At 41.2% G+C, this 14,955-nt stretch overlaps 1 protein-coding gene across 1 annotated transcript; it reads left to right on the forward strand.

The window, feature by feature from the left end:
* The first annotated feature begins 10,296 nt into the window (after nt 1-10,296).
* On the forward strand, nt 10,297-14,495 carry LOC138619522 (DOMON domain-containing protein FRRS1L). Its single transcript, XM_069696074.1, has 5 exons — nt 10,297-10,873; nt 11,315-11,399; nt 11,711-11,849; nt 13,071-13,317; nt 13,399-14,495. The coding sequence occupies exons 1-5, from the start codon at nt 10,669-10,671 to the stop codon at nt 13,569-13,571; spliced, it is 849 nt and encodes a 282-aa protein (XP_069552175.1). The 5' UTR covers nt 10,297-10,668; the 3' UTR covers nt 13,572-14,495.
* The last annotated feature ends 460 nt before the right edge of the window (nt 14,496-14,955 follow it).

Genomic DNA, 14,955 nt, shown 5'->3' on the forward strand with positions numbered 1-14,955 from the left:
TAAACATTTTACACCCGACGCAGGAGGAGTTTTACTGTTGGAGAAATGCAGTGAGGAGAAAGAGCTTCCCTGGTCATGAATGACAGAATATGCTTCAGCAATAGAAAACCTGTATTTGTATTCACAGCTCATCTTTAAGAGCTGTTTTACATGGTTCATGTTAGCAAATTATGTATTTCATACTTTACTGCTTCCATAAACTACTCAAATATATTAGCTTATGCATCATAAATGTTACCACTGCACAACTCTTACACTCACACACTGGCAAACAGTCTTCAAAGCTGATATCACAAATGAAAGGAATGATTTACTAAAGCTCCATAAAACTCTTCTCTCTGTGGGCAATCACAATAAAACATCTATAATCTGTGCTGGTGAAATATTATAGATAGGGTCTATAAAAATAGCTTTATGGCCCAGGAAAGAGAAGCATTATGTTCTATCATGTATTTTGTGGTTTGAAACATCTTATAGCTTAAAGACAAACGAGTCCATAGATTTCAGACATTAAACATCATCTAATTCACAGGAGGTTATCAATAAAAGTGTTAGGAGTCTTGGTTCAGATCTAAAGTTATGAGAAAATGTTCAGCAGCATTGACGATGTATCATCAGATCAGAAACAACACAAGTTAACATGATTAAAAAACAAAACAAGAATATGATTAGATTGTTATCATAGTTTCCGGAGAGCAACTGTGTGCTTTGAATGATTACTGTTAATTCTGTCAAATTGTTACCTGGTTTTTACCTCACTCTATCTCATATCAAAAACAGGCAGTTTCCCATGATGGTTATTAATCCACAGTTTGAACCTTTAACACACATCAGGACTATTTGTACACTCTCACAGCTCAACCTCAACCAATAATTATAAATCCACTCCACAATTGGTACTGCAAACCCTCCTTGCTGTTTGGTAATGAAGACAATCTCCGCAGTGGTGTCAGTGTTTCAGCCAAACCACCTACTAAACTATTTACCAACTGTGAACCACTTTTGTAGACAGCTCCTTAAAAACTTTAAAGGTTAACTGGACTCAAGAGGGGAAACAAGTATTATAACAGTGGGTACCTGTGACTTCATGGAATCTTGCTAAGGTTGCTAGGCAGCCAGGTGGGATGCTGGAAAGACGTGCTGGATGGACGGATAGTCTGTTGATCATCAGGAAATAGTAGCTTGTCACTCCCCCTGAAACCATAAGCTATTATTTTGACATTTCAGTATAGGGACATGATGCAACATAGCAATGAGTGAACTTTAGAAATCTTTAAAGCGATACTTTAACTCAGCTGTTTCCACCTGCGTCCAGTCTTTTTGCTGAACCTGGTTAATCTGGCTAGCTTCCAGACTTCTGAGTTGCTGCCCACTTCTCAGATTTTTTTTTTTAGCAGTTCAAATAGATCTGGAGTTGACTGTTTCCGTTGGCTGGAGAAACAAATTGCCACTCAGTTTCAAGGGGGAATTCAGGGGACACAATTTTCCTATGACGCTAGCTCGCTGTCTACATGTTTATGTCATATCTGCATCCATAAAATTACAAGCAACCTAATTAAACTTAACGTTCAAATCAGCCTCCAAGTTATAATTCTGAGTTATTGTCCGACATTTACCACCAACACTTGGCTGCATCTCATACCCCCTTTCTTTCCTCCTCATTTTCTGTCTGTATCTGATGCTTTCAAATAAAAAGGAAAAATGCACCAAATACCTAGGAATGACAATGTCATCTTCCTACTTATCTAGCTGCTATATTCATAACGGTAGAAAAAGAGCAAGCAGCAACCAAATGCAGTGCTACTTATTTCAACACTATATATATACAGGTAAAATCTCTTGAATTCACTTATTTCTCTTTGAATTTGGAGATGTTAACTGTGACAACAGCTTCCATGTGAACCTTTGGTGGGAAAGATTCTGCATGTCACTCAAACAGATTGGTCAGGGCAAAACAAAACAAAATACCATCCTGAAGAAGAAATTGACTAAAGAGAACACAATGTCAATCTAAATAACTGATGTGAAACAAAGCAGGAATTCAGTCTAATTATTGGACTAAAGCTAATCTCTTCATAATTAATGAATTCATAATATGAAAGTGGTATTGATTTTTTCATCTAACTATTACTTAAACACTAGTCAACATGCTAAATATTTCTCAATTTAATCAATAATCGTGTTGGTAGATCAGGCAGATCCAGCACAATGGATTTAATCCTCAGAAATTGTATCCTGAACTTTTGGCTTTAATTTGTATGTCCCAGATCAGTGTATATTTTAACACACACAAACACACAGATATCCTGGCTCCCAGGTTGATCTCCCCGAAGCAGCAGGGTGATGCAGGAGGAGGAGAAGGGTGGAGGGGGAAGAGGGGAGGGAGGAGAAAGGAAGAGGCAACAGGAGAACAGACCTCCCATTGAACTTGGCTCGCTTCCAGCACTCATTCACCCAGTAATCAGCTGTGAGTCAGTCAGTCATCCTGGTTTTAAACAAACACATTAACATTTGAGTGCACATTACACAAGCGCTCTCTTGCACACACACAAACACATGCTGTCATCACATTAAACACACACACACACACACACACACACACACACACACACACACACACACACACACACACACACACACACACACACACACACACACACACACACACACACACACACACACACACGACGACGACCAGGGACAGTATTTCTGCTGCACTCTTACCTGCACACATCTTTTTAATTTTCACTCAGGAGTGTTTGTTTCTTAACAGCCGTCAGCCTGAGGGGTCTGTTTGGTGTAGATGTGGTGTGGACTGGATTGAGGGCGACCACAGGAAGGGGTCTTTAATGATAACTTAATGACGGATGGAGGGCTGGGATACACAACGGTGCATTTGGTCTTTGTGTGTGTATAGGCAGATGCACAGAGAGAGGCTGGCTTGGTGTACCTTGATCAAAGGGCACCATCGCCCACCTATGGCCCAGAAGGAACTCTCAGCCTGGGGGCACGACACCTCAGTGCTGCACAGGAGAAGCCGAGCAGACTCCCACACAGCTGGGGAGGATAACCTCCGGTGATTACACTCACAGGGGTGAATGTCAATCATGCTGTCTGCCTGAATGTGTGTATGTGTCGGTGTGTGAGAGACAATGCCCCTCGATCGTTGATGCAAGTATGCTTTATGTACAACTATGCATTCTTAATGTGTATGTGTACATTAATGTGTGTGTTTGTGTGTGTGCCCAGTGCCCAGTGCCCAGTGATGGCCTGTTAGATTGAGCTGTCAGTCGGCAGGCACCCGATGAAGATTAATGGAGCAAGCAAACAATAAGAGGCTGGCAATGATCATAAATATGCTAATGACCATCATCAATACACACTCACTGACATAGAGAATGTGTGTGTGTGTGTGTGTGTGTGTGTGTGTGTGTGTGTGTGTGTGTGTGTGTGTGTGTGTGTGTGTGTGTGTGTGTGTGTGTGTGTGTGTGTGTGTGTGTGTGTGTGTGTGTGTGTGTGTGTGTACACAGTATTTATGCAGCCGAGATTTGGGATAGGAGGTGATTCAGGTTACTGAGTTAAAATCATTCTCACTCCCCTTGGGATACGCACACACACACACACACACACACACACACACACACACACACACACACACACACACACACACACACACACACACACACACACACACACACACACACACACACACACACACACACACACACACACACACACACACACACACACACACATTTTCAGTGTGCTGGCTGACTGATGGATGGGAGAGCCAAGCCTCCCATGTGTTATGTTTGGGTTGTGGGCTACAAAAGGGAGGGGATGAGGGCTCATTGAGTAGATGACATGATTGGTGTCACATTAAAATGTGTTTATTTAGTGTTTCTGCGCGTGTGAGAAGGGCAGCTGATAGCGACAGCGTCTGTGCCAAGCCTCTGATTAAGACTACAGATTCAACTAATGGCACAATGAGAGGCTGATTAAGAGCGGAAGAGATGGTGAAAAAAGAAAGCAGAGGGAGATAAAAGGGGTAGATGGACAGATCTATTCACTAAACTGATGATGAGGAGCTTTGTTGTCTCATCCCATTCTGTGGTTCTCTGGGGTCCTTCCTGTGTCTGCAGCATACACTCATTTTTCAAATGAAAATCCTCTTTCTTTATCTCTCTCTGCCTCCTCCTCCTTCCTCTTTGTCTCCCTCACCACCCATCTGGGTCACACGGCACTAAAGAGCAGTGCAGAGGCCCTACACTGGAAACCTGGTCGCCCACTCCATCACCTGAAAACATGCTTCTTGACCTCCTTCTAACTACTTTTCACCCCTAGTTGTCTCTTCTCCTACCCACTTCTTTCTGCTCCAGAAGGGTCTGCGAAGTCCACCGGGAATGGCGGGGGCTCACGGGGCTCTTCGACCTTCCTTGTCCTTTAAACACACATACACTCATACACTCCTGCTGTTACACACACACACACACACACACACACACACACACACACACACACACACACACACACACACACACACACACACACACACACACACACACACACACACACACACACACACACACTATCTGTCTGATACTGATGGAGAGTGCAATTTGTGTGTGGCAATGGATGGAGTGTGTAAAGTAGACATAGGGAAGTGGTTATGATTGGGGCTAATGAGCTCACAGGGGATACTGGGATGGAGGAGGCTGGCCAATGGCAGGCCTTGCTCCTCCCTGGAGGGTCACTGCTTAGCTGAGACCCTTGCAGCCCCATGGGAATGTGTTTGTGTATGAGTGTGTGTGTGTGTGTGTGTGTGTGTGTGTGTGTGTGTGTGTGTGTGTGTGTGTGTGTGTGTGTGTGTGTGTGTGTGTGTGTGTGTGTGTGTGTGTGTGTGTGTGTGTGTGTGTGTGTGTGTGTAGGGGTAGTTCCTGTTTTAAATCCCTGTGGTCATTATGCACCGATTCTGCTGAGCTGGTTATTACTGCGTTCCATGGACAGGGGTAGTTAAGCATTTAGATGTTGAATCACAATGGTCATTAAGTCAAGGTCACTGCTTGCTGGTAAGACACTGAGGGACCCGCTTCTTTTTGTCACTGAGCATAATATGCTCCTCTTGGAAGCCAAGCAGAACAAACTCACAGAAACTAAGTGATGATCGCTAACACTGCATCAGCGGTGAGTGTGGGTGTGTGCGAACAGGTGTGTGTGACAGTGTGTCATTCTGTGTGTGTCTCATTACCATGCATCATGTGTCAGTGTTGTCCAGGAGGCTGAGCCTCCCGCATTGCTCCAGGGGAGAGTTATAGATTACTGGCTGGAGCAGGCAGGGGCCAGAGGAGCCGCTGTAGCCCAGACCCAAGAACTGTAGGCTGGGCACGGCTCTCAGCTCATCAGCCTGTCTCTTGAGGCTGCGGAGCTTAACCTGGAGCAAGGCTCTGATTAACCAGACTAATGACAGTACAGCCCCCAGTTCCCACTGCCCAATGCCATAATCACTGCTTAAGGCCCCGGCCAGTCGGCATGTCTATATGGAGAGAGAGAGCAGTGTTACAGCTTAATGGATAAGTCTACTGACAACAAGCATTTTAAATCAGCTGTCAATACAAGCTTCGAGAGTCACTCGCATGGGAGGGGAACGGAGCTCAAATACATTCAGAGCTTAAATACATTTGTCTGTGTTTGTCAGTTGTACCTGTGCGTGAATATGAATGGGTGGCACCATTTTTGTGTACGTGTGTGTCACCACAGTTGGGGATGTTTAATGAGCACTGATCGATGTCTCATCTGTGACTCCTTATCTCTAAAGCAAACATTTCATCAGCACAATGGAACCATTCAGCCTTTGGTACACACAGAGACCCCAAAAGACAAACAGCACAAACCAAACAATGTATGTAAATAAGAAAAAGACAGACATGCTTTTGTTCATATCCCACTGTTACAGAGAATTACCCAGTAAGTGCAATACACGTATGGTTCTAGAGATGAGTGATTTTTTAATGGTTTTGTGGTTGTGAAGGTGGAAGGGGTAGGGTGGAGGTACATCTGGTCTGCAAACAAAAGAACATGCCAATAGTGCTTACTGTCCTGTGTGAGCAAAGTGATTTCTGACAACTTCTAAATGAAACCCTGGGGGTGGGGAGGCCTCCAGCTACCACAGACCTGCTTTATGACTGTTTGTGTGTGTGAGAGAGTTAGAGGCAGAGGTAATAGCTCAATGTTATAAGAAGGGTTGAGTCGATAAGCGATCTTGCAAGTGTCTATATATATATATATATATATATATATATATATATATATATATATAGAGAGAGAGAGAGAGAGAGAGAGAGAGAGAGATGTTGGATTTAAATACTAAAATAAAATTTAAAAAAAACTACAGGTTTACTATTGCTGCTGAATGAGGGACTAAATTGAAACATCTGCATTTCTACAACACATGCCACATTTGGTGGCTAACTGCACATACACTTATATGCAGTTAGCCACCAAAGAATAATAGAAGGAATGACGAGAGGTGAGACTAACAGTATATTGGTTTATCTTCTGAACTTCCTTTACCCGTCTTCAGCACTTTGCCTAAAGCACATTTGATCCTCAGAAATATATAAATCTTTACAAATCAGTCACAGATATAGATTTTCATGGTTAAAAAAAAGAAGGTAATTTCCTAAAACTGCTGAGCACTGTAGTTTTAAATATAAGTTACCGAAACAGAATTAAATTATGTACTTGCTGTAAACTATTTTTAGTTGAGGATGAAGATACAGTTTGCACACTACAGCCTCTTTCATAATGTCAACATTACGTTAGAGTCATTGAGTAACATCAGTTTTGTTGTTGTAGTTGTTTTGTTTTGTTTTAAAAACAAACACACGTCCATCTTTGAAAAACCCTGAGTTTTTTTATGAATCTTTCTGCCCTTCTCAAGGGATAAAATCTTAAATAATTTTCTAATTAGCTCAATGAAGACATATTCTGTCTGTTGTACAATGAAAAAATATTTTCAAGAGATTCCTCAAGCTTCGGCTGTATTTCCTGTTCAGGCTGGTAATGACAATTGTGCTTTCTTGTTTTGTACAACAGCAGAAAATAATAAATCAAAATGGAGTATTAAAGGACACACAAAATACGTTTTATTAAGTGTCATAAAACAAACCTCTGGATGTGACATTAATTTTGGGGAAAAAAAACAATGCTCAACTCTGTGACCCAAAACATGGGAGGAAAAAAACTGGGGCAGTGCTTGTTAGTCAAGTCAATAATTTTTGGATTTTGGGTTCAGGAAGTAGTGGCAGAGCAGGTATGCAGGACTTTCATATGTTCTGTCTGCCACTTTTCAATCCACAGTGGCTCCTATTGACTGACAGTCCTGACTAAACCACTCACATTGCTGCTGATCTCCCATCACTTCCAGGGCTTACCCTGCATGTCCACTCGCACAACTGTGTGTGGCTGAGTGTGTATCAGGCATACATTTTTCTATTAGTGTGTGCTTGTATGTGTTTAGCTATGCCTTTACAAGTGCCGGTTGACAGCTAAGCAGAAGACAGACCCAGGCATGCACTCATAGCAGCTGTGTTTCTGAATGGATCCAGCAGCCATTGTTCTGCTGTCACTAACTCATCTCCTAGGCCCAGGAGACACACCGCTGACATTTACCAGACCGTCCCCCCACACACACACTCCACACACTAACACACACACTCCACACATCCCCTTCCTCTCTCCTGTCTCATTTCCCTTTCTCTCTCTCCTACACATTCTATCAAGTCTTTCGCTTATTCTTTTTTTCTGTCACTCCATCTCTCTATGGCATGATGTACGGGGACAGATGTGTGAGGATAGGCGTGTGTGTGTGTGTGTGTGTGTGTGTGTGTGTGTGTGTGTGTGTGTGTGTGTGTGTGTGTGTGTGTGTGTGTGTGTGTGTGTGTGTGTGTGTGTGTGTGTGTGTGTGTGTGTGTGTGTGTGTGTGTGTGTGTGTGTGTGTGTGTGTGTGTGTGTGTGTGTGTGTAAGAGAGAGCCAGAGTAAGTGTTTGTGTTAATGAGTAGCCCTTTAAGGCTATTAAGCTAAGATTGGTACGCCCAGAGTCCCTCATTACCCAGCAAGCATTGCCCCCCACACGGAATGGTAATTGGGAAGGAGAGAGGGAGAGGTAGAGGTGGAAATAATAGGAGGATAAACAAGGGATAATTGGGCAGATCGAGACCAAGAGAAGTAATTGATCAGGTTGATTTGTGTCTGCACAGTGAGACGGGCTGAAGAGCAGAAAGGTCAAAGGTCACACACTCTGGTATGTACGCACACTTATGTTCACATGTTTGAAACACACATGCTTGACATGCGTGAGTGGTGCTCTTTAGACCTGGACCTGACCGAAGCTTAAAAGTAGGAATGCATGCATGCAAACATGCACAAAGACATACTAGAGCATGCCATGCAATTAATAAATATAATTTTATGGGTGTTTTATATTATGTGTCAAATTTATCATACTTCATGCATTCTGGATTGTTAACAAACATTTAAACTGCTAGGCTGTGTGTTGGTTTATGTGTGTGATTATGGATGTCAATCAGACTTTAATCTCTTTCACAGTCACTGTTGTCTATTTACACCTTTGGTCAGTTTCAAACAGTGTAACATCAGCATCACCCACTGGATACAACACAAACAGCAAAACAGCAAAGTTCCCTGCCTTATTGATGCAATACTCTCCTGCAATGTCTGCTAAACATCTAAAACTTTAAGGATTTTCTGCACTCTGCTAAATTTTTGACCAGATACTAAGCAAAAGTAAACAACTAAAATAGCTTGTCGGATAATATATTTAATCAATTTAGGTCATTTTATTCATTTAACTAAAATCTACTGTCCTAATTTGCTTTGCTTTATTTACAAGTAGAGGCGTGTGATAACACATTATTTTCAACTAATTTAATATTGCATACTAAATTCATTTCTAATTCCCTTTAAACTACAGTTGTTTGTTAAACTAAAGTTGCAGTCCTGTTTAGAGCTCTGACAGTTTATACTAAATGGATTGACTCATGAAATATGAACATTTTAGATAGGAATGATGACTGAACACAGGTGTAAAAATATGAATTTAGATCCTCTAAATTTGTCCTGCATTTCAGAGCTCTGGGGATAAAATAATACATTCATGATTTACCAGCATTTCTTCAGCTGTTATTCTTAATAAGGCACAAGCCCACTGAGGTGACTGAAATCCTTACAAATGTGCATGTCAGTCAGTGACAGTCTAAGATACACCACTGTATCACTTAAAAAATGTTTTCTAGGATAAAGCTGAATAAAAGTAAAAAGTGTGAAAGATAGTGAGCAGAGACTCCAGAGGAGCTAACCTGAGACTGTAGTTCAAACCATGGATTTATGTCGCCATCAAGTGGCAGAACGATGTTCTTAAAACAGAGGATAGTTCACTGTAGTGGGATGATTTTTGTCAGATTTACCCTTTTTGTTGTAATCTGTTGACATATTTATCTATTGACTAGTCATGTCTGCCTAAATACAGTGTATGATTTAGAAATGTACCAATACTGTACACCTATATGTTAGTGTATCACCTACGTGCAGGGTTCCTAAAGCAGCTGCAATAAGACTTGTGACACCGTAAGCCAAATTCAGAAATGAAAGTGGACCTACAGAATAATTTATATATAATGCCCTTAGGAGTGCACAGAAGGCTGCACAAGCCTCAATACATTTTTAAACTGCATTTGGATCTGGATTTGCACAAAAATACGTATATTACTTTGTATAGCAATTGCCTACATGTATGAAGAAAAAAATCACTACAAATAATGCACTGACCTGCTCCATCTGAGGACAAAACCTCCGTTTTTAATTCATTGGTTGGGATACAATCAGGAACATTGTGGGTATTTGAAACGCTGATTTCAGAGTATTTAAGACCTGGTAGTCCTTTTGGAGATGTAGGCTATTTCTTCAGTACAACCGAAAATATAATCAAAATCATTGCCTGACAAAAGATAAATTGGGGGTTTGAGGGGTTTGAGAATAGGGATAAAATCCTGGGTACGGCCCTGGCAATAACAATGATCGTATTTCCAACATTAGGCCTGTTAATGCCTATTATAGTCCACTGTTGTACATCACAACACTTTTCTCCAATCCGGTCTCTGACAGACTGCGTGAACTGTTGTGGAAACGGCAGTGTATAATCTACGATTGATCCCGTTGATCGATCCTGATAGCAGTACGTAGCGGCTGCTCATTGGATGATACCGTGATTGACTGAGGACGGAGGGGAGAGGGCGGCCGGGCGAAACCATTCATCCGGCCAGCACTGTGACTGCGAAATATGTAAAGATTAATGAGTGCAAGTAGGCATCGAGATTCGGGTTTCAAATAGGATTATGGGCGTGCAGCGGAATTAGAGAGTAAGATTGCGAATCCTGGTAATTTAGAGTTGGTTTAGCCTCTTAATCACACGGTCAGTGGCGCCGTATCCTACATCCCTGCGAATAAACAGTCACATCGGATGCGGAGATGATTTTGTGACGCTGCGATGGATACTTGCGAAGATACCGAAATCCAAAAGAATAATGGGGATCCTGTTTGATTCTAGGTAGGTTTAGTCGTTTTTATTGCCTCTTGTATCGTTATTGGCCATGATTTCCGCGCGGAAGCTCGCACAGTTGCTGATGCTGCTGATCCAGAGTGAATGGTGGGGGGTCGCGCCGAGCCCCACCGATGAGGGAGCACTCCGGACCGGCCACGGGGAGCATGGAGAGCCGGGCCACCAGGAGCCCCACAAGGACTCCTATAGCACCTTCGCCTCCGAGTTCCTCGAGTCCAGATATCTGTCCGATGATGGTAAGGATCTAGTTCAATTCAATAGAGATTCATAGAGATTCACACAGCTAGTGGACTTTGTTTACATGCCGTTTACACGAGGACAAACAAATAACATACAAGCATGGGGGTCCGAGCAGAGAGAAAAATAAACAGAGACTGTAAGCACTGAACATGCGCTGTTTATTTTGTCTTACATCCAACCTGAGTCCTCTGCATGGGGCCTTTCAGCACCCAGGCCAGCTCCCTGATGGTAGCTGCCCACCCCTATTTCTCTCTCTCTCTCTCTCTCACTCTCTCTCTCACACACACACACACACACACACACACACACACACACACACACACACACACACACACACACACACACACACACAGATTGCAGATGGCCTCTCCTTCCTTTTGACTGAAACAGACATCAGTTGTTTTGTGTTTTGTTGCTGATTCTTGCTGATTTTGCAGGTTATCCGTTCCCCACCGCCCCACCGGTCGATCCATTTGCCAAAATCAAAGTCAGCGACTGCGGAGTAACCAAAGGCTGCATAAGGTTAGAGAACAATAGGCCTATAGCTGCATTCTCACTTCTGTCTTGCTGAAAACAGAGAGCAGAGCAGCATACATTCCCTGGGGCTCTTTTTTATCCTAGATACTGTGGCCTGACTTCAGAGAGCTGGAGCTAAACATGGGAACTCTCCACTGTGTAGTCTTAGTTCTCTGAAACCTGGTTGAAGTTGAATTAAAAACAGTGCCCTAGTTTGTCTGGCCCTTATATTAAATAGACCACAAGTTCTTCACTAAGATCGAAGTGCCTTTAAAATGAGTGATTGTGAGTGCTTATATTCATTTATCTGCATCCAGGTATGGGAAGCCAGGGTGTGATGCAGAGACATGTGACTACTTCCTGAGTTACCGTCGTATCGGGACAGATGTGGAGTATGAGATGAGTGCAGACACAGATGGCTGGGTGGCCGTAGGTTTCTCCTCTGACAAGAAAATGGTGAGCAGCCGCTCAACCTCTTCAATTGCTGATAGTTAGGATTGTTTTGTGGCAAGTTTTGGATAGCACAATACATATTTCTGTGTTCCTGTTTACAGATAATCACAAGGTTTTATTTTGTTGTGTCATTTCAAGTTACTGAAAAATTAACAGTCCATCATCAAACACATGGATGAATCCCAATTAAGTGGATGGTTTGCTCAATGTTTGAAAATTGTTTGAATAAATAATAAATAAATGTAATATAAAGTAGGCTACTGAAATCCATTTAATGATAAATGTAGAATGTAAGGTAGGCCTATTTAATATTTTTAAGACATTGATTTGCAGCCTAGGCGGGCCTTTTAAGGTCACATGATGTTTAAAGCACAGAAAAACTTACATTTATTACTTACAGGACTTTGTGGCCTCTCAATCCTACAAATAAAGCAATCTGAGAAGTAAAAAAATACTCTTGGGTTGAACTGTTGACAATTCATGTCTACACTGAGGATATTACCAGCAATGATGAGTCTCAGGTAGACCCTGCTTCTTTTGAGGGGATCACAAGCCAAAAAGGTTGAGAACTGTTGTTTCAGTGTGTTTAAACAATCAATTTAAATGAATTAATCTAAGTTTAAAGACAAAATGTTCCCACTATGGGATTAATAAAGTCTAATGTAATCTAATTTAATCAAATTGAATTGAATCTAATCTAATCTAATCTAATCTAAAGGGTGATTATGAAACCTTTCCCCTCTAAAACAGACCCATGTTATATATTTGGTTGAGTTGTGTACTTACAATCAACTCATCAATATCAATCATTTATTGTGTGATATCTACATAATCATATTGAGCAATTTTTGTTATACTTTGTCAGTTTTAAACCAACAATACAAACAACTCCCAAAATGGTCAACACTTCTCCCAATTATGAAATTTGACATATTTGGTAGCTAAAAAAGGAATTTAACATACAGCTTATGTCCAGTCCTTTGTGATGGACATAAACAAGACACGTTTTTCAGTTTATATGGTGACCTACAGTAAATCTGCAGGTAAAGAGGGTCTACATTAATTTTTTTCTATATCACCCATTCTTACAGCAAATAAACGTGGGAAATACACACATAGCACTCATGTGAAATAAAATGTAGAGAACCAGGTTTATGGTAAATCTTTTGCATGAACGGCTACTGTACAGCATTTTGGATTGAAGCTCTCCCCTTCTTGTCTTAGGGAGGAGACGATGTCATGGGCTGCGTACATGACGATAACGGACGTGTGCGGATTCATCACTTCTACAATGTCGGTCAGTGGGCCAAGGAGATCAAGAGGAACCCGGCTCGAGACGAAGAGGGCATTTTTGAGAACAACCGGGTGACATGCCGTTTCAAGCGGCCGTTGTACGTCCCCAGAGAGGAAACGCTTGTGGACTTACACCTGTCATGGTATTACCTGTTTGCATGGGGACCTGCCATTCAAGGTGAGTGATCAAGCTTTAGCATCATGTTGATGAATTCTTTGTTCTCCACAACATCTTATGTCATTTTATCCCTTACAACAGGTTCCATCACGAGGCATGACATCGACAGCCCTCCAGTCAGCGACCACATGATCAGTATCTACAAGTACGAGGACATCTTCATGCCCTCTACAGCTTATCAGACCTTCAACTCTCCCCTCTGCTTACTGCTCATAGTAGCTCTCACCTTTTACCTACTAATGGGAACACCATAATGAAGCACAGCAGAGCACAGAGTGGAGAAAAGCAGGGAAGAGAAGATGAAGCAGCAATAAAAGAAGTTGCCATTTTTACCTGATGCCACTTTCAAGTGTGCACTTTGCACAAAGAGAGACTGTATTAGATATATTAAACATAATAGAGTATATATTCATCACTCATTCAGAGGATCTTGACAAATTATTAAACCAATACTGTAGAGGTGTCATGTATTGACCTGAGTACACAACAAAAGGTCTGATAAAAGAGTAGTATTAGTTTAAAATAAGCCAGTTATTTTCGCTTCCAATTATCTAAAAAAAAAAAAAAAAAAAAAAAGGGATTTCACGTGCCAATACATAAATCTCACAAGTCTTTGAAACACTGCATGCACTGGAAAGTCTGGGAATTATTTCAGAAACCCACTGTTCACTGGTGACTCATGTTGAACTTGGCTGAAACACAAAGGTTTTGTGACGATGAAAGAAAATATAACAGCTCACACACACACTCCTCCTGTCCATTTACCCTGCTATGTTTATGTGGATATCAGCAAAAACAAAACAAAGAGACTGTTTACTGCTATCAAATATGTAGTCTCAGAGGTTGCAGGAACTAAAGTATGCAGTTAAGATTTTCATTAACTTTTTCTTATTTTCATGTTTGGTTCATCTCCTTCTATGTTTTCCACTCTTTCTCAACCACAGTGGTTGTTTGTTTATCAGTACTGTGGCACTGTGACTGTGTTTAACAGACAGAAGGAAACTGATAACATGAGTTACTATGACCTACGCAAGCAATAACACACTAAACAGGAGCGACTGTGAACTGAAAAACATTTTGCTTGGATATGGAATAATTTTTCTAATTTTACTTCATTGTAGCCTTTTGATCTGTATTAAAAATGGCTGAATATGTTAAAATGTCTCCCACTCAAACAATCTGCCCTGGCTGTGTTTATTACCTACAAAACTTGTGTGAAATAACAATACAGTATACACACAATACAGATGTTGCTGTGAAAGAACAGACACTCAAACAGCATAAAGGCTTAAAAAATGATGATATATAGGGCTGTAGCTAACACTGAGGACACATGTCAGGTTAGGTCACTGATATGAGACTGCAGACTGTTATGAGTAACTTAAAGTTTAGTTGGAAATCAGATATGGAAATAGTCTTGCGAAATAATGATCAGTAACATATCTCAACTTACAGTTACAAAACTGTTGAACATTAAAAATAAATAAATGATGCTCTTTCCTCCAGCAGAAACTATTTTTGGTGTACTTGAAAGAAAAGAGATCATATATATATATATATAATAATTATTATTATTATTAAATATTGTATACAATATTACATTCACCATTGTTTGAAAAGCTGCATTTTTGCTTCCTT

Source organism: Brachyistius frenatus, unplaced genomic scaffold (genome assembly GCF_029030835.1).
Source record: "Brachyistius frenatus isolate BFR_SWC_R1_liver_20210118 unplaced genomic scaffold, ASM2903083v1 Contig_20, whole genome shotgun sequence".
Taxonomy (NCBI): domain Eukaryota; kingdom Metazoa; phylum Chordata; class Actinopteri; family Embiotocidae; genus Brachyistius; species Brachyistius frenatus.